The sequence below is a fragment of the Melospiza georgiana genome, chromosome 2 (genome assembly GCF_028018845.1).
Source record: "Melospiza georgiana isolate bMelGeo1 chromosome 2, bMelGeo1.pri, whole genome shotgun sequence".
NCBI lineage: Eukaryota > Metazoa > Chordata > Aves > Passeriformes > Passerellidae > Melospiza > Melospiza georgiana.
In genome coordinates, this window is record NC_080431.1 from 93314232 (window position 1) to 93335541 (window position 21310).

General features: G+C 36.7%; 1 protein-coding gene across 2 annotated transcripts in view; it reads left to right on the forward strand.

The window, feature by feature from the left end:
- The window catches only part of CBLB (Cbl proto-oncogene B), a 126501-nt gene that overhangs the window by 9230 nt on the left and 95961 nt on the right, over positions 1 to 21310 (forward strand). For both annotated transcript variants that reach the window (XM_058018519.1, XM_058018520.1), the window contains exon 3: positions 1521 to 1771. In XM_058018519.1, coding sequence (XP_057874502.1) covers positions 1521 to 1771 — 251 coding nt within the window. The remainder of the gene's footprint in view (positions 1 to 1520; positions 1772 to 21310) is intronic.

Consider the following 21310-nt stretch of genomic DNA (forward strand, 5'->3'; position numbering starts at 1 on the left):
AAAAGCTTCTGTGCAGAAGCAAATTGCAGCCAGGGAAGAGGGGAGTGAGAATGTGTGAGAGAAACACCTCTGCAGCCTCACAGCTCAGTGAAGGACGGGGAGGTGTTCTGGGTGCTGGAGCAGGGATTCCCCCCCAGCCCATGGTGGCGGCCATGCAGATCCACAGTGGAGCCGACATTCCATGTAAGCCATGGAGCACCCCGTGTCAGAGCAGGCTGATGTGGGCTGTGATACCCTCAGGAACCTGTGCTAGAACAGGCTCCTGGCAGGACCTGTGCTCCCGTGGAGAGAAGAGCCCACGTTGGAGCGGGTTTCCTGGCAGAACTTGGGTCCCTGCAGAGCACCCATGCTGGGGCAGTCTGTTCCTGGAGGACTAGACCCTATGGAGGGGATATGTTGTAGAGGAGTTTGTGAAGAACTGGATATGTTGTAGAGGAGTTGGTTTAGATCTGTGGTCTGTGAGGAGGACTCACGCTGGGGAAGTTCAAAGATGACTGTCTCCTGTGGGAGGGACCCCTGTCCGGAGCAAGGCAAAAGTGTGAGGAGTTCTCTCAAGGAGAGAGGAGTGGCAGAGACAGGGAGTGATGAACTGACCACAGCTCCCATTCACTGTACTACTGTGGGGGAGAAGGTAGAGTGGAACATAAAATTAGGAGGGAAGGAAGGAGTGGTGGGTGGAATGTGTTTTTAAGGTTTGGTTTTATTAATTAAATGAATTAAGTTCCCCAAGTGGAGGCTAAGTATCTTAATATAAAGTACCTGTGACAGTGTTTGGTGAATGATCTCTCCCTCTCCTTGTCTTGACGTACAAGTCTTTCGTTATGGGTAGGGGAATGAGAAAGAAGCTTTGGTGGGCACCTCCTCACCCAGCCTAAGGCAAAGCACTGAACTTCTATTCCAGCCAGGAGCTGGAAAACAATGACTTTATAATATTTTTGTTTCCTGGTTTACAATATCTGGTTTTGAGTGACCCAAAGTCTGTCTGTTGTAGGTAATAATTTTTGAAGCACTATCACAGTTCAGACCATTTTCTTATGTGCAGAGCTTTCAAAATTAAATTTCCCTAGGGTCTCAGAGACTGTATTGCTGGATAAAGAGAGCCAGTAGATGACAAAGTAATTTATGTCAGTTCTTAGTAGATACTTAAACACCTGTAGCTAGGTTAACCTGCAAAAAACAGATATGTATGAAAGTACTGCTCTTGGCATTTTTGCGTGCTGTGTTTTGATATGCTCCTTAGCATATATTAGACAGAAAAAATCATACTTTCAGGGCAAACTCACAAAACATGTAGGTAAGCTTGTTTGCTTTTTATAGATGTGACAAGATTGAGTAAAATTTTGCCTCTTTTGACATTAGAGACTATGTTGGAATTTCACAGAATATAAATGAAGTAGGATTTAATTCTTTGGGACTGGAGGCTAGAGAAGTATGTTGTACCTGATAAATTGGAAAATATCAGATCAGTTTTTGTCTCAATGGTTTTCTTGTTTTTTACATCCTCTTTTTTTTGCTTATAGGTAAGATTGTGCCAAAACCCAAAGCTTCAACTCAAAAACAGCCCACCTTACATACTTGACATTCTACCTGATACTTACCAACATTTGCGACTTATACTGAGCAAATACGATGACAACCAGAAACTTGCACAACTCAGTGAGAATGAGTATTTTAAAATCTACATTGACAGCCTTATGAAAAAATCCAAACGGGCCATAAGACTCTTTAAAGAAGGAAAGGAAAGAATGTATGAAGAGCAGTCACAGGACAGGTAAGCTAAATACTTAAATGTGAAGTAGATCATCTGGTCTGTCTGCATTCTTAGCACTGTTGTCTGCAGTCATTGTGTTTTGACATTTTTAATTATTCAAAGAGCAGAAATATTTATTGCTTGGATTCATTGACCCTGCAGTTCAATCAGTAATTTGCTGGATTTGTTTCACTGTATGCTCTAATCTGTCGCTTTGTGACCTTTAAAACCAAGTGCATTTCCTTCATAAAACATTCATTTCATTGTAATTACTTATTCACAGGGCTTACAGTATGTAGTTTATCCTGTGGTAGAGAGAGTGACTGTTCACTTGGATTGAGCATGACCTCCCTCCCTACCCTACATCCTTAAACTTTGGGAGCCATGATGGATATTGACTTAGAGTTTTCACAAGTGATGGAATGAAGCAAAACAATATTCACACTTTTCAAATATTATGTGATTTTATGGTGAGGTAATGATAATGTTAGTTTCATGCCATGAAACCTTTTTGGAAATCTAATGGATTTGTAATGGTTCAGTTTTAATAAAAGGAATTAATGTCCACTTTATCTGCACTCTTGTTGGTAACTGAGGAAGTTTTTAATATTTGATTTGATTGCCTAGTATTTTAAAAAATAATATCTCAGGAAATTCTGTGCAAGATCTGCAATCTTGTTTTGAGAAGAGGGGGATACAAGTTGTTGTGGCCATTAGTCTTTACCTTGTGTGGTATTACTGTAAATCTGTGCAAATGAGGGAGACATTGCTCTTTCTGAAGTCTCCTCTTTTTAAAGGAGATAGTGAGGAATGAGATTACAAGTGAATGGAGGATTGAATTCCTGCTCTTCTGTCTGTCTGCATTTGAGCTCTGAGGCAGGCATGGTGGCAGTGTAGTTTTACAGCTGGTGAAATTGTTGGTAGAAGTAGTGAAATGTCTACATTCTTGTAAATGTCACTGCTGTTATGTTTGAATTGTACATATGTTCCTTCCAGATCTTTGGCAGTGATTATAGCTACTCAGTCTGCCGTGATAGTCTTTTGGGCTTGGGAGGGTGTCTGAAATTTGCTTGACACCTAAGAACTTTTTCTTAACATCAAAACTGTCCAGGTGTGAATATACTTAGGCAAAAATGCTCCAAGAGGAGCAAAATACATTGTTTAAGGTATTTTAGTGATCAGTAAAGACTTTGATGAATGAATGGTTTTTGTGTTTGAATTTGTAATTGTGTAAACCCATGTTTTCACTGCAGATGTGTTCTTACCAGAGCTCTTGAGAGAGTTATCACTGAGCCTATTGCTGCCTATTTTACGTATCCCATTTGGTGTATGAAGAATGACAGAAGTCATTGCGTGTCAAAGGAAATATGAACTTGTTATGACAAGGGAAATTTGACAGAAGTAGTTTGATTATATAAGCAGGTTTTATTTTGACTTACCTGTGTTGTATGAAGCCTTAATCTAGTTACAGGATTGCTTAAAGTTAGCAAAAATTAAAGCAAATTTCAGTGTCACTTTTTCAAACTACTTGCTATGAGCTCTGCACAGTCATTCAGGCAGTATTTTAGTAACTCTTGTTGCTAGAGTTGCTTCTTTCCAGTTAGCCATTACATTTTCTTGTTATGGTAACAGCGGTGATAGAAGGACATTTTTTGGGAAGCACAAAGTGCTTCTTTTGAAGAAGGTGTAGTTAGCATATTTACTGTCTGTTTGGGTCATTCTTGTGAGATGGTTGGAGAGGTGGGATTCTAAAACAAATCATACTAATGAAGTGCACTGAATCATAATTATTTCAGGCTTTTAAAATCAATATTTCAGAAGGTGGCAGCTATCTTATTTTGCCAAAGTGATGGAGTTCAGAGCTTGAAAATAGGAGCATAATAGAAATGTTTTTCTTGTGTTCAAATTGTTGGCTGTGTTTCCTGAACAAATTGCATTTTGACTTAAAAGAAAAAAATTGTAAGCATCACTTCATTAGATCATGACCCATGTCATTCCAAGTAAAAGTCTATTTCTTTATGATTTCAGTGTATCATCTTTCATGCACTGGTGATGCTTTATCTGTATGTGTGTCCTAGTTTTAAGTTGAATTAAGGTGTACTTGCTTGCTGAGCCATATGACGCAGTATCTTCAATATACTTGATCCTGCTAATTCTTGGTAACTTAGCAAAAGAAGTTTTTATTATGTTTTCTTTGCTTCCAAATATGCTTGCACTGATCTTATTTGTTAGCATTATAGTGTAATTGTAGCAGTGATCATTTAAAGATTGTGTTTTTGAAGATTATTCCAAAATGACTGTCAATTTGTAGTCGAATTATTGGGAAATAGTTTTAAGAAAAGGTAAGGCAAATGTTGGCACCTGGACAGTTTCTGTGGTTTTCATTCTTACTCTATTTAAGTTTCTGGATAAAAGGGCATCATGACAAAGAGAAAAGCTTCATTCTTCATAAATCTGATTGGTATCATTTTAGCCTATTAGCATTATTGACTAATCTTCATTTCTACAGTGATGGTACATTTAGGAACCAGTGCCAATATGCATGTGATTTTGTTTGTGTGATGACACAAAAATTACTCTATTGCAAATAATTTATCATAGATTTTAGTTTTCAAAGATCCTTTGGATGAAACAAGTTAGAGAAGCAGCACTAATGCACTGTAAGCTTTTCTGTCAGCCATTTGTACATAATCTGACTGCCGCAGTATCTTGTTTCCATATCAAACACATGTGATGGCCATTTAAGAGTAGTTGGTGCTGCCATTCTGTACTCTATTGCATGAGTCTCGCTAAGGGAAAATAGGGTTTGCAAGTTTGTTTCCTGTGCTTAACTGCTTCATTTTCTGAGTGTGGTGTCTTCTACAAAATTATGTCCTTTCAGTCTTCTTGCTTAATGAACTAAGAGATAATGTCCAGTAAGTTCTGTAAACAGTACTAGATATAGATCATGCAGAAGTCTTTCTGTGAATGAAGTAAGTTTACTTTTTGTCACAGATTTTACTTTTTAAAAGGTTATTAACGCAAGATTATTAGAATTACTGGTTCAGGCTCGTCTACTCTTAAAAGAGTTTCTCTGTCTTTGAAGGTTTTGGGGTTGTCTTTTCTTCTTTTCATTGCTTTTCTTTTTGCCCTTTGTTTATTGGGAAGTAAACTAAAGCTGGAAAGCATCATTTCAGTGAAGTCCAAACTTCCTTCCTTTTTGCTGTATTCCAGAATTAGGCATTCAGAAAAAATAAAAACTCTGAATGGAAGTTTTCGAGACAAATGTGTTATCCAGGTGTAGAAATCAAGCACAGAAGTTATAATAATAAGACTATAGGAGGAATAAAGTGGCAGTGGGGAGATTACATTTGGATTCATTCAAGGTGCTGGACATAGTCCTCACTTCTTACTAATGGAGACAAGTGGAAGGTTTCCTGTGATTTCCTGTAAATCATAAGCTTAGAAGAATGTCTTGAAATGGAACTTATTTTCTGACTTTTAATATTGCTCGCCTTCTGCTATAGGCCCTTTATAAGAGGAGAGGCAGAAAAGTATAAAACCAGGGTGTATACTTGTTTTTAATAATCTCCTAAAATGCTCCTTGGTTCAGCCAGAGTTGGTTGGCTGTTTGTTTTAAAGTGGTATTCCAGAGGTGGAACATAGATATTTCTAAAGTAGCAGATGGTACAGGTGAAGATGTCAAGAGAAGACCTGTGGTGATTTTGTGGTCAGTGGAAGAAGATGTGTGTGAAGGAAATGTCAAAGTCCTTCAAGATGATCACAAAACCACTTGTTTCTGTCTAGAAAGTCTTGATTCAAATTTCGTGTTTCTATATTGTACAGCTTGTTGAAATGTTGGTGCAGAATTCTTATAGTCTCTCAAGTCTTCTAAGGAGGTCTTGTACCTGCAATTCAAATGATAGATAAGTTCTCCTTTGTTACTGTTCATGGCTGTTACTGGGTTTATAGAGTATTCCATTCCTCTTCCTTAAGTCCGCGTTGACTGCTGTGGTCAGTTATGGTTCTTGGATCAAGTCCTTGAACTGGTGCATTAAAGTACACAATGTTCTTTCTGCTGCAGAAATTTCTCACCTATTTTTCCTTATTTTGATGGTACAGACTTGATAAGAGGTTAAAATAGTATCAGGATGGGTGTCAGGTGTGCCAGCTGTAATGCAGTAGCCCTTTGTGTACTTCTGTCCTGTGCTGTGAGGTAACTTACTCTGCTTCCTTGAATTACCTCCACTTATATCACAACCTGGCTGTTTTATTTATAGGAATTTAGGAAGTTTATAACTTAGCTAGCTTCACAACTTGTTTGTGCTTCACAACTTGTTTGTGTCTCCAGGCAGAGCGGGTTTTGTTGATTGTGGGAAGGATCAGGAAGAGTAAAGTTTTAGTTCAGGATGATTTTGTTTGGAGAAGTTAAGATTGTTTTGGCTGATGTTTTTTTGTTTGACAAATAGAATGTACAGATTCAGAAAAGGATGCTGTTAGTGGCCCTTTCCATAGAGACAGTTTTGGCTTTTGGTGGACATCACATAGATAGCTTCATAATTGTTGAATAAAAGTTATGGGCTCCTTGGTATCTTGTGATTTGTTCTGTTTTCCAAGCATATTATGTAGTTTTTGGTCTCCAGTAAATTCCTCTAAGCTATACATACCATCAGTCTGTTGCTTAACATGATATATAAACCCCTAAACTTAAAGTGTCTCAATACATTTTAGAGGTGCAATATATTGACTGTTCTCCTCTAGTCTTGCTGAAGCTGAGAGAAAGGAATTTAGTATTTGGTTTTTTCCGTCTTGTGTTTATTTGTATTTTTAGATCATTCCTTCATTAGATTTTTAGTGGAAGAAATTGCCTTACTGTGCTTGAAAGTCTTCTGGAGTGTTGGCCCGTTGCTTCTGTGTGTCCCTAGAAAAAGGAGGGCACTTTTTCTTTCAATGTATAATGTATGATAAGGTAATTGGGAATGGAACCTGGCTACAATAAATAGCCTCTAACAAAGAGGCTTCTTCTGAGGAAAAGTGAGTGCCTGACTGATTAGATGGGGTTGCATAGGAGCAGGAAATGCAATGAATTTTTTATTTTTAAGCTTTTATGTTATGGTGAGAATTTCGACCCTCTTCTCCCCTCCTGTTCCTTAGATATGGTGCAAAACCAGATGTAAACCAATCAGCTTTAATAAACTCTTAGGTGTACCTGATCCACATGAGTAGTTGAGCTTCAGTGCAGATTTGGTGGAGCACAAGCTGTTTGCTATTTTTGGTTACAGTTTAAATTAAAAAAGGAATGTTACACAAATACACATTTCAGACAAAGAGACTCTTGTTGCAGAGGGCAGGTGAGAACGCGTGGAGGTTACAAATGGTAGAGCAGTATTATGACAGCTTGTTCTCAGCATAAATGCAAACAGGCTGTGTGACTGCAGTTGTTGTAAGGCCGTATTTGAATTTTAGATTTTTTTTTTATCATCTTTAGTGCTTGGGGGCGGGTATTGTCAAATGAGAACAAAGGAAGTATTAGTACCAGAGTTACTTAGAGGCAACTATTTATTCAGATTGCAGAGTAAGACAAGGATTTCTAAAACCACAAAGGATCCTAATGAAAAAATAATGGCTTGTAAATTCTTATAATTGATTTAGTTCCTTGATTCATATCTAGTTGTGTAGAGGAGAGATATGTGCACTGTCTTTTACTTTTTACTCTTATAAAGTCAAACAGCATTTTGTATGTTAGTGAAAGGTCTCTTTCAAACATTTTACAGGTAATGTGGTGTTGGTAGTCATGTCTGAGTAGTTCAGCTGATTGTAAGGGGATATAGACATAGTCTGATATTTTCCTTGTTGTCTTTTTTATTATTATTTATGCCTTATGAAAGTGTGCATGATGCTGTTGCCAAATTTTAAGGTGCCATACCATTTATACCCATTTTGGGCAGGTGTGAAAGCTCTCAAAAAGCATAGTTGGGGGAATCAGTTCTGTAGGCTTTCCATATATTAGTTTCCTCTATGATAAAGCTAATGATAGTTCTGCTGCTAGGATAATGCAAAATGACTGACATAGTTTTCTGCATAATTTCAATTTCTCTTCAGAGCATAATATGGGATGGCACAATGAACTGGGGGAAGTAGGTGGTTTTCTGAACATACAATTCTTTTGGTCAGAGATGTCTGGAAATACTCCATTGCAGTGAGGATACCAGTCCCCACTGCTGGTCTGCAGCAGCTCTGTGTCTCACATCCCTGCTCCATACTTGCCTGCAGGGTCTATATAGGGAGAGCTCTGCTTGTGGGGGCAGAGCATGGTCACCAGCTATAAATAGAGCTGTGTCCTTAGGTACCATACAGCCCAAGGTAGCAACTTTGGGAGCTTTCTGAGCAGCAGGCAGTGCTGACTCCTGAATTTAGCAAGTCTCCTGTAATGGACCTGAATGCATCTTTCATCAATCACTTTTCTATGTGCATTTGATTTTTAGAAAATGTGGTCTCTGCTTCTCTATCTCCAGAAGTATTCTATATTCAGTGATAAGGTATTTGTTTTGGGATGCCTTCAACACTAGCCTGCATGATGGAAGCTGCTTGCCATGCAAGCAGGAACACAAGGAAGATTATAGGAGAAAGGATCCATTTTTATGAATTGTATGCCTAAACTTATAAGCACATATAATTTTATTTTTAGGCTATTAAAAGAAATGGTTTCCTTCTCTTAATTTTCTGTGGCATTGTTTTCCATCAAAAACTAGAAACATGAAAGAATAAAAGTCTGCTTTTATTCTATAAAAGATGAAGAAAAGTTTGGGAATAATCACTTTCAAGTGCTACATTTGCTGTTTAGTCAATAGAAGCTCTTTGAAAGTTAAATAAAGCCAGTTTGTAAAAACAAACGTGCTGTAGTGGTAATCCTTTGTCCAAGGAATGCTTGATCAAAAAAACAGCCTAGAAGACATGCTTGTTATGTATCAAACCTATAGTAGAGACAGTTTCATTAACCTGTAAAGAGTAAGAAATAACCTTCATCTGAAAAAGTGGCAGTATATGTTTTGATTAACACAGTTGAAGTTTTAGTTCAAAACAAAATGACAGAGTGGGATAGTGATGGAAAAGCTGATGGGTGGAACTGCTGTATTCCATTCATTAAAATCTGGCATGCTAGGGGATATTTTGATAATGTTACGGAATTTAAAAAATACTTTGTGATCATTTGACTTCAATTTTTTTTCTTCCTATTCTGTTCTTTGCTTCAATGTTAATAAAGTTAATTTACTTGAATCATACTAAAAATAAAAGAGTTAATATAATTATTTAGCAAGTCTTTTTATCAGTGGCTGCACATTTGCAAGCTAACTTTGTCTTTACAGATGGTGCAATAATGCTGTGCATGCTCTAGAATGAGACAAACCTTTAATATGGTTAATTTGCATTGCAGGAACAAGGATTTATTGTTAAAAATGTAGGTTTGCTGTTGTATGCACAAAACAGTTTTGTTGCTTGCAAGATGAATATGTTGATATGTTTCATTCTTTTATACTGAGCAATTCCAAATAATTTTAAAGCATATTCTCTTGAGTTTAGGAATATAATTTGCTTGATTTGAAAGAAAATGTGATATTTACACAAAAAAAAGACTGCAATGAATAAAACTGTTAAAAAAAACCCAAATAAGCAGGATGGGTAATCATGCAAAGGATGAAGAGTAAACTCTGAAAAGAAGAACATCTTAAGCCACAGTGCAGATGGAAAAAGAAGTCAGTAAGTGAATTTACGTGAGGGATAAAACTTCCTGAGCAAGCAACCAGGTGGCTTGTCATCAGGTTCTAGTTAATAATGTAGATGACTAAAAACATTTTTAATCTTTCTGCTTGAGTGCAACCAAGGTATTAATTATTGAAATGTCTTTATATTTGTCTCTAGCATATGATGAAACAATGAATACTTTCACCATCATTTGCTCAGACTTCATGTGGGAATTAAGGAGCAGTGTTGTCTCATAATGGAAAATTTTCCCTGTAATCTCTTTCATTATGTAATGTTTAACATTGTGTGAGGTGAAATACATATTGAACATTGTATTAATTTTATTGTATTTATATCTTGCAAATATCTTGGCAGATCAGAAAATTGGTGAGGAAGTAATTGTTTCTTTATTTCAGTATATTTGGTCATCATAGTTATTACTTTACTTCTTCTGGTGTATCCAATGTAGAGGTAGATTTAACTGTATTTCTTCCTACTATGAAATAAGACAATAAACTCTATGAAATAAGACAATAAACTAAAGGGGAAACATAGAAGTAGCAGATGCCTAAGAAACACATTTCTGGGGTATACAATGAAAGATTATAGTACGTGCTAGCATATGGATTGAGCTAAATTTAATTTCTGTATGAATGAGGTTGTTATGATGTCTCTGTAAGAGGACTTTCATTTATGATTCTTGAATGGTCAAACAGTGGAGATGAAATTTTAGGATAGTATCTGATGCATTGTATAGATCAGGACTCCACTGGGGCCCTGGACAGCCCTTCTGATGAGCCAGTCTTTGGCTGATTTTTGGCAAGCTCTGACTCTACACTGGGAGAAAAAAATTTGGGGAAAAATAATTAAATTTAATTTTTGTCTTCTACTTGATACCACTTGTGGGAGAGTTCACAAAACATATCCTTGCTTTCCTGTAAGATAAAACGATGAAACTATATGGCTTTGAAATTTGAAGCAGCAATAAAAAAGGAAATTATTCCTATAATCTGTAGCAAAAATGTGTCAAGATTACCTTATTTATTCCACAAGTCTTACACAAAGTTATCACTAACAGTAATTTGAGCCTTACTTTGTTTTGTCTGTAGTACCGAACAAATGTGTCTTTAGAAATAAAATCCACAACCATATCTCATTTTAAATATTAGCTCCAGTTTTGCATCTACCTTGCCCAATGCAAATATCTCCTGGTGGGCAAGAATACTGAATAATAAGGTGTGGAAGTCTTATCAGCTCCTGATTAGCTGCTCTCTCTGTCTCCTGAGCTCCAATACACTGTATTGTACTGTGTCTGTTTATCTTGATATGACCGACAGTGGAGAATATCAAGACTCTTGAGAAAGTACTTGACATATTGCAGGATTGGATCAGACATGATGGCAGAAAGAGAAGGATCCATGGGCTTGTTTATGAGTGAGTAAAATAAGGGTCTCTTGAAAATGCTGAATAATTATATCTGGGGCCCAGATAGAACAATTTACTGGAAGCTGCAATGAGATAAGAAAATGAGCAGGAGCAGTAACCATGTTAATAACAAAAGCTTACAAAAGGGAGACTGTGGAGCTGATCCATCCCAACTGGCCATGCCCTCCATCCCTGCTACTGTAAAAATGAACCCTGTCCAGAACCAGGACACACATTCAAAGAAGTGAAACCTACATAGTTAGTGGAGAATCTATGATTGTTCCCTAGCTTGTGTAGAGGATTATTCTGTGACAAATTCTAGTCTTGGTTACAGTAAAAACAAAGAAACATTTTAATCATCTTAGTTGTTTTGTGTGTGTGTTAGGCCTCAGTAATGTTCTGAAGGCTTTTTCTAAACTCTTTTTTTCTGAAAAAACCCAAACACCTTCATTGGCTCTACATCAGAAGTCTTATTACTTTTAAAGAGGTGATAAATTCATTTGTTAGTTATCCCGCTTAAAATAGTATATTTTGGGTAATACAGTATTGTTTAAGAAATGACTGCATGAGAAAAAATTTGCCTCCTGTTACAAGTTTAAGGGCATTAATGTAAGACAGACAAATGTATTAGCATCTGTTTTTGAATTGTTCCAATGGAAAATGGTCCTTAGCCAACAGAATATTTTGTGAACTCATTTTGGAGTTGATTCTGAGTCATGAATGTCTGTCATGGGAAGTATGAAATACAGGATCAGTAATAAAACGTTTTGTACCCAAGAACATTTATAAGAACAATGCTCAGTTTTTTTTTTTAAAGCAGTCATTGATTGGTGAGACCTGACAGGTGCATATCCTAGAGTAGGCCTTTAGTTCTAACTGCTCTCCAGTGGGAGAATGTGAAAAGACAAAGAGAAACACATTCAGATGTTTTTCATGTCAGCATTTTGAACAGTTTATGGGGCTATAGAGAGTAAGTCATTGTGTAACTTGTAAAAAATTAAATTATCATGTTACCAGATTAGTTGAAGGTTTAGTATTAAAATCCCTGAGTACCATTCTTATTTTTGGAGAACACTTAGTTTTGACAGAAGAAAAATGATTTCTTTAAAGTCAAAGTTAAAAGTTTCAGCAAATATAGTGTGTAAGCCTTCCATCAGCACACTTAGGGTAGAGCTGTGTAAGTTGTATTTAATACTCTATAAATGTTAGGCATGTTAAAAGAAGATATAATTCAACAAATAGAGCCTGAAAATATTTCGGTTTGTTCAAATATACAGCCTGTTGTGAAAATGGTGAAGTGGAGAACCTGTGTTCCAACTGTTGTTTGTCATTAAAAATGATGACAGTCTCTGTTAAGAACATCTGCTTGCCTAATGTGCCAGCAATAAAGGAGATGTCTATGTTATGTTAACTTAGCTTGTTCTTGTCTCTTCATTTCTAAGTATTTGCTTTTAAAATACTGGAAAAAAACCATAATCTTTTTGAAATGAAATATTGTTCTAGCCCTCAGTTCTGAAACCCTATAATAGGAAAAGCACATTTTCAGTTGCTAGATCAACTCAATAATGCTGAGTTGGTCATAATGAATAGTCTGTCTCTGTATTTTTTGTTCTGAATTAGAACAGCTATGCTTTATTTCTAGTTAGGTTATTTTTTACTGGTTGCCTGAGTCATAGTAGGTCACTTAGATGTAAGTATTATGCCATTTAATTTACAGTACAGCAGTTCCAGGTTTTTCTAGAATTAAGAGTAGCATTTACAGTTACATGCTTTTTGGTTATAGCAGCAGATTAATGGTGGGAGATAGGAGTGCTGATAAAGACTTGTGTCTGTTCTAGCTTCATAAGAATTTTTAATCCACTTCATAAGTGCATCTCACTGACAGCTCATTCCCAGTGGCTAATGCTCCAGTGGTTTTACAGCTTAATGATACATATTCTGTGCTGAAATTGGGAAGATACAGAAAATGTGGCGCAAATTTTTTTTGTCTTGCTTAGAAACTCATATGTCAGCAGGCTGAAATCTTCTCCTCCAGTATTTTATTTTAAATGGGCTTCTTTAATATGGCAGACTGGAAGATTGTATTGTACTATTTTGTTCAGATCTCTGCACATCCTTTTTACTCTTTAATTCGTGGCTGTGACAAATACACAAAGATTAAAAGCAAAAAAAAAAAAAAAAAAAGCCACACAAACCCAAAAGTATGTAGCATCCTGTTCATGTGTTTCCTGTTACTGTTAATCCCTATAATTAATGCCCTATGAGGAATGGGGCTCTAATCACTTACAGAGCACAGCCGTGCAAGAAGACAGTGCTGGTCTGGGGGGTGCTCAGCAGGATGGAGCAGGGTGACTCAGTCAGTGCCCAGCTGGCCTCCAGTCTGTGCTTATGTGGCTTCATTAACTACACCCAAGTATGACTGACAGGCTTGGAATGGTTGTCTGAAAGGAATCCTGCCTCATGAAGTGCCACTGAGGAAGACTTGCTTTCTCTCATTTTTCCACTTCCATTGGGAGGAAGAAAGAAGAATGGGGTGCGAAGCTGTTCTGTGAGGATCATGGATCTTGGCAGTCACTTAGGAATAATCTTTAATGCCAGGAAGAGAAGTGTTTGAGTACCACATACCAGTTTTTTAGTGGCTCAAGAGGAATATGAATACAAAATGCTTTTCTGAAAGTGCAAAAGGTTTTTTCAGGGTTTTCATTTGTTTGTGCTGTGTGAATTTAGTGTTATTGATGCTAAACTGCCATGAACAACCTAAAAGATAAACATCGTTTTTTAAATCCTCCAATATATCTTTAAATGGATTTGGAGGAAAGATTTTTGTATGTTTGTTCTAAAAATCTGTTCTTTGTTTAATGATTTCTGAGAATGCAGTTGCTGTTGGAGTGAATTACTGAAAGGACTTTTGACATACCTTCTCAAAGCTTATAAGCCCAGTGCACCCAGTCTACTGGAAAAGGTATTATTAGTGAAATAAACTAGCTTCTGTTTACTCAGAGTAAACAAAGCAACAAAAAAGAGCAAAACCCATCTCTTAGATTCTGTTTTAACATGGTAAAAGTGTCTAGGGGCTAAATACTTCAAACATAATGGAATAGAAGAGTCTTATCTGTTACACCAGTTTGAAGCACCTGTTTGGAAAAAGAGCCATGTAAATGTGCTGTTGCTTTGTTTATTTGTGCTTTGTTTTCAAGTGATGTAGTGTGCAGAAAGTCTTTCCAGGGCAGTCTTTTCCTTGTGCAGTTATTTGTTCACACTTGTTTTAAGCCTTTTAAAGAGTTCTGTTTGCCATGTACTTGATGTATCTAAATAAGCTAGGAGGGGGCAATGACAAGTAAACCTTAGAGTAAAGTCAATTGACAGCTGTGAAGATGTTTAAGTTGTGGATATTCATGGATATGCAATTTAAGATACCTGTCATATCCTTCTATATCCTTGTGGAACATCAGTTCTGTGCATGCTACCCATTTGCTGTATTAACAGAAGGAAGAGTATTTGTCACTGGAAAATTGGTGTATGGGTTAGAGTTGCCAAGAAAAGGAAAAAAGAAGTCTCAAAGAATGTTTCCTGTTCTTTTTTACTTTTATGTATACTTGTGTCTCTCTCTTATAGCTTTGCTGTGTGGTAGCCTTTCTTGTTTTTGTTTCCAAAAGCTTAGCTAAGAATTTGAAGTGAAAGCAAATGGAAAGGTAGTGCTTATTTTAGTACAGCTCCCATATATTCTATTCCTGGATTTTCAATTTGCTTTGTGTAACAGCAGATGGTCCATCTATTGTTTCATTGTTCTTTGGGGAGTCTGACCCTCCATAGTGGGTGTGTGCTTTAGTGGGAAAAGAACAAGTGAAGTAGGGTTTTTTGTGATGGATATAACTCACTTTATTAAACTGTTGATGACCTCGGCAATACTAGCTCTTAAGATTTATTTTTATTTGAATGCTTGCTATTGTGTGTAAATTCTGTCATCAAGGTGGTTTTTTCGTTGTTGAAGTGTCAAGGGCAGTTTTGATTCAAAAGGATTGTTCGCTGCTGTAAGTGCTGTTTTGTGAAATGGCATAATTTTACCATATGCCTTGGGTTTTGTTTGAGATACTATGAATAAGCAGTGTGAGTGCTTTCAAAGAGGCATTCCTGCTGTCCCACATCAACCATGTGGGCTTTCAGCTAAGCTTCCCAGGAAGTCAGCAACATATGTGTACACAATGTGTGTATTATATTGGCGCCCACTCACAGTGTTAAAGATGTGTCAGCATTTCCAGAATAGTTCCCTATTTTGAGAGCCTTGTTTTAGCCTGCATGTGGAAGTTGTCTGTGATGGAACTTTACACAAAGTCTCAGCCATTGTAGTTTTCAAGTGTGACTTTTTGCCAGGTGAATATAAGCTGAATTAAATTACTGTATGCAAATTGAATGGAATACATTTAGAGGTCTAGTGTCATGATAGAGTCTTAACTCTGAAGAAGTATCTTATCATTAAGTGTCCTGAAGCTATAGTGGATGCCACTGTTTTTGAGGAATTGTAAGGGATTTGTGGTAAAAAAAGATGGCCTTGGGTTTGGGCTGTGACTGTTGTCTAAGCTGAACAGCAGTTATGTTTTTCTAGTAGTTGTGTTTTGCTCCCGTTTCACTGAATTTCTTTCAGCTGATTGAGGTTCTATCACTGTAATAGTCTATAATCAATTGGTGTCTCCCTTATTTGTCAAATGAGACTGTTTTTAATATAGTGAGAAATGGTGTAAGTCTGTAGCATGTTTAAACTGTGACAGTATTTAAACTGTGTTCCCCCAAGTTTTTCTTGCTGGAAGGCTTTGCCTAATTAAGAAACCATCTTGTTTCATACCCTCAGCAGGGCAAGCCATGGGACAGGACATGCTGATTCTATAGCATGTGGGTGGCTGTGTAGGAGCAGAGTTCACACTGGATGTTGAAACAGGCAAACTTCAAACGTTTCAGTTTGTGTGCAGGAACAATAACTTGCTCCTATAGTTTCAAAAGCTACACGCTGTAAAAAAATGTTATGTTATAGCTTGGGATTTACTTATGTGTGATTGTATTTGCTGGACAGAAGTTCTATTTTAAATGAATGTGTTTTCAGCCCTCTTTAGCTGAATGCCATCTACAACCCTCCATATAAATGTCAAATGGTTTCATCTGAGCAACAAGACAAGGGTTCAACAAGACAAGCCTGCAGTTTGAAGATAAGCAAAGCAATGTTCTTCCACATTTTGAAATCGGAGTTGAGAACCAACACCACTCCTCTGTGCATCCCCGATAGGAAAGATTGGTGGGTAGGACATTGCTGTAAAAACACTGCTCTTGTGCAGCTCCACACATCCAGTGGTCCCACATTTCTGCAGTGGTAGATTATTCTAATTATTGTTTCATATGGAATGAATCCTGTTTGTGACTTACTTGAACCTCCTGAGAGGAGATAGATATGCAATACATCAGGTAATATGCATAGTGACAGCAAGTATGCAAATTGCTGACCTTAATTTTTTGTGCCTCCCTTAGAAAACACCAGTTAATATTGATAAAGGAATATTGTATTGACAGAAACCTGAGACTTTCTGTTCTGAAACCCTGTCTGTGTACTCCCACCAACTAACCATAACCCCTCCCCAAACTTTGAAGCATCTTCTGGAACCTGAAACTTTGACTGCAAAGGTCAGTGAGCCCGGATGTTGCAAGAGCTGATCCTCTCTGTAAGCTGGAGAGGTCAAACCCTGAAGCAAAGACTAGTGTAACCTTTTGAACCTTTTTGGGAGTGGGTGGAGTTTGCAGGGAGATAGTTACCCAGGTGATGACCTGGTCTTCGATGTAATCAGGTAACCAGCAGGGCTCATAGCACATTTATGTGTCGGGTATGCAATCCAACTGCCCTTCTGTTAGATGAATCACTGTAGTCTGAGTTCTTTTTAACGTTAGTCCAAGAAAACTGTGTGTCTAGAATGAAGTCTACAGGCCACTAAATCTTGATCGTGTCAAGATCTAATTTAGAGTGCAATAGATGTTCATAGATGGCCAGCCACTACTGTGTCCTGCAGTAAATAGCTTTGCAGGATGATGGCTGTAATTTGTGATTAGAAGGTCTCTGTCCTATTTTCTCCATCTGCAAATTGTGATTGTTTACTTAATTTATTCATGCTTGTAAGTGCTTCTGTCATTTTAGCATCATACTGCACTGATGTTGGATTATTTGCATGTTTCCTCTGAATGATCCACATCAGAGATAGAAGGAACTTACACAAGCCTCAGACAAAATCAAAATTTCTTTATGCATTTACTTTTTAAGATAGCATCTAATAATACTTGAAACAGTGATGGGAACATATGCAAGTCTGAGTGTTTGATGATATTCTGGAAGTTTGAGAGTAATTTAAGTTTCATAGAGATTTGATTCTGCTTAATAAAATGTACTTGATAACATTCTAGTTTTATGTATCCTTTTGGAGTTTTTCATAAAGACCATACACTTTCTGGGTTTAATATTACAAAATTAATTTTCATTTGTAACAGCATGCTCTTTTCAAGAGTAAATAGATGGATGATAAAATACACACCAATCATGATAACAGAAAAAGGTGTTTGAATTGCCTTGGATTAGTCATATTTCTTATTTTGCAACTTCTGTGGAAGTCCTACATACCCTGGAGCTCCCATTGTAATCGTTCTGCCTCATTTTCATAATTAGCATTCCCTCCCCACTGCAGTGTTGCTAAAATGTCCCCAGGGTTCCTCCTTCCACAAGGCTTGATTCCCTAGTGGCTTTAGGATGAATGTATGGCCCCCTGGGGAGAAAAAAATAATATAGTCAGCAGATACAGCTGTCCATGATTGCAGTGTTATAACACAGTTTTACACTGACAGCTGAGTTTTTATATACTCTTTACCTTATAATGGAAAGAACTAAGTAGTAATAATGCTGTCCCATCAAGGACTACTCAAACAATCACATGCACTTAAATAGATCCTCTTTCATCTTTGAATAATTAGAGAACATTTCTATTTTGCCAGTCCAGCAAATGTTCACCAGACCTTCACAAAAAGCTTACTTTATTCTTTTTGATGTTGTTAATATTTGAATGGCAGTTTTATTTGTACAGTATTTTAACTCTTCAAAGTGGTCTTAGAAAGGCTAGTTAGATTTTTATGTTCAGAGAGATTTATTTTTAAAAAACCATACTTTAACTTTTTAACTTAGATACTTGATTACACTGAGAGTTTTGCTTTGCTTCACAATTCAGTGTACCCTGTCTAGTATAATTTGTTTGAAGAAATCTGCACATGAACCATTAGAGGATAAGTACTTGATACTGCCTGAACTTGTGCTTTCTAAGTTAAATAGTGGAAACCTTTCCTCACTGTTCTGTTTCCATCAAAATATTAATAAGATTTTAGCTGCAAATTAATTTGAAATTTGTTTTGCAAATTGGGGGGCAAAGCAATGCAACAGAGATGAGTGTTAAAAGAAGACTAATTTACTTCCTCTCATTAAGTAAGTGGACTGAATTTGGTGCAGCCACAGTTGGGATATATTACACTGGGCTTTGTGTTGCCCTTGTAACAGTCTTAAAAGGTGTTAGGTATAGGGTTGGAAGATAAAAGCTTGCAGAGGAAGAGTGAAGAAGAGGCAAGATACATGAAGTCCTGACTGACCCATGCTTGAACTCGATATCTTTGTGGCCTGTGACTTTCTGGCAAATCAGTAAGCATGACATGAATAACACTATTCTGTTTTTTGTTATAGCATTTAGTAGCACATGATTGGTTTAGTTTGTGTAAAAGCAAATGGCCCTTCAGATTTTTCTCTTTGAATCTCTTTTTATGGATAGAGGTGTAGGCATTTAGAGTACTTAGTCAAATTTATTAAGAGTTCATGAGAAAAACACTCAAAATGCACATGTCTTAATTTCCCTTGGCTATATATGACCTCAGTGTTTTGTTCCTGAAAAATCAACATTTAGTCAATATCTCTCTCCAAGGAGTGCTTCAAGTGTGTAATTTAATTTGATTCCATTTGGTTTATGGTACCTACTTAATCTGGAATTTGTGGCTAAATTGAAGACTATACTTAGTTTATGTACCTCTTTTAAGTCAAAGCTAGTTGGAGGGTTCAAGTGTTCTTTGCAGTGAAGAATGAAGCAAGATTTATTAGACAGCTGAATGTCTATTCAAATCTGATTTACCCACCAGTAAGTTCTAATTTGTTGTGTGTTCATTTCAACTTAAAGTGATCTAATTAAAGTGCTTTGGTTTCGTTTTCTCTGTCCCTTACTGTAAGTTTTAAAGGAAATGCTGAACAATGGCTGCTGTCCAGAAATCTGAATTGTGAGACCCAAAACTGCTGATTCTTCTACTCCTGCCACCACTTCTTCCAAAACCCGTTTGTTGTTAGTGTTATGTGCTTTTGGATGTCAGTACATCTTCTGATTTACAGGATAAAATGTGCTCATTTTCAGGGCAAAGGCTGCCTCAGTAATATATCTGAAGAATTCAATGCATCACAATTTGTCAACACAGTTTTGTTTCTGTGAAAGGTGGTATAATCCCAATGTATTTGAGTTAGTGAAGTTATCCTCTATGTGTAACACAGACGTAGGGATCAAATTAATGATGAAAGAAGTTGAGTTTTTGATTTTGTCATATGGAAGTGTTTTCAATTGGAGTGTGCGGAGAAGTAACCCCAGCTGACTCAAAATAAAACAAAGAGTTGCATTCTATGGTTTTTATTATGTTACTTATCTCACTGTTGGAGATGCAACTGCTCTAAATTTTAATATCTGACTTACCAAAATAGTTTTATAATACTAAGTTTTTTTTGTCAAAGAAACCCCTCCTGTTTAATTTCTGCATCATTATTTTAATAAATTTCTATGATAAGACAGTTTATATCAAAGTTAATATATGTTTTCATTCTGTCTAAAACTTGACAAAAGATGAATGCACTTTAAGACATTTTTTTAAAGCATTATTTTAAAATGATTCTTGCATTGTGTTTCTGAAAGTTGATTCAGAATCATATCTAGTAATGTTCTAATGTGTAAATAAAGACTTGGAAGCATTTGATTCCCACCCTCACATGCCAGTAGTTTATATATTTTACACAAAGACCAACCTATTAGTGTTATGTGTGAAATAGGTACAAGTGGGATTTTGGCCATATTCCTGAATTTTATATGGTATTTAGTTCTTAATACAAAAGTGCTTTTAGATTTTTTCTTCAACTAGAAATTGTGGAAATTGAGATACAGAGAGGTGTGAAACCAATTTTCCCAGGATTATGTAGCTTGTTCAGAGCAGTGCCAGGAGGAGTGTCTCCAGCTCTTCAGGCTCTTCCTTTGATTTCTGTATTATATCATGCTAAAGATTTTTCTGCTTCCATATTTTTATTAAAAAGGGGAGGATACTTAAGATGATATTTGCCTTTGTTAAACCCCTTTCTGATCTAGGGATTTGCTGTAAGACCAGGACGATCTTTCCTGGAAAAACGAGCACATTTGATATAGGGTTACTAGGACAAATTTGCTTTTTATGCAGATAGCTACCAAGCTGGATTAAAGACTCTTTAGACATTGCCTGGCATCAATCATATGCACAGTGGATATAATGAATAATAGCAGAACCACATTTCATAACTAAATTTCCATGAAATGTTAGATTTTTCTGATTTTGTTTATTGAGCAAAGCTGGAGTAAGTGAACTTAATCAGTTATAACCGATTCTTTTTAACTGCTTGAAAATGGGAGAGTGGACTTAGTTTCTGCTACAGTAACAGGAGCATTTTTGAGTTAGTTAAATGTAGTACAGGTAAGATGCAATGCAATGATTTGCAACAGCATGTGAAAAAGGTGCCGAGTTGAGCAGTAGGCATCAATGACTCACTCATGACTAAACCTACATTCATATTACCACTCTTGTATCGAAGTATTCAGAAGTCTGTGATGAGAAAGTGGAGGTTTTACAGCTAAATCGAATGGGTTTTATTTCCAAAGGTCGCTGAATTTTGTCTTCAGCTATAGTGAATGAAGAAATGCTGTTCTCAAAATGATCTTGCCCTTAGAACAGAAGTGGTTCTCCTGGAGCTGGCTGTTGTTGCTGTGCCTGCCTGAGTGTAGGGAATGCTGCAGCGTCTCATGTCCATTTTCAGTACAGAAATGCTCTCAATCTGGAACTCTTGAACAGAGATAGTCCTCCAGGACACAGTTGACAACACACAGAAACTAGTTTTAGACTTCAGTTCACACAGCTTGGGAGTTGGGTCTTGTGGGAATCTTATCTCGTACTCCTTTTTGAGTTGATATTTATTTAGTTAGCTTTCTATAATGGAAATTCAGTCTTTTTCTGAAAAAGTGATGTTAGCATTGAACAGTCAACTCCTCAGTTTTATTTCTTGTTAGACTTGGATTTCCA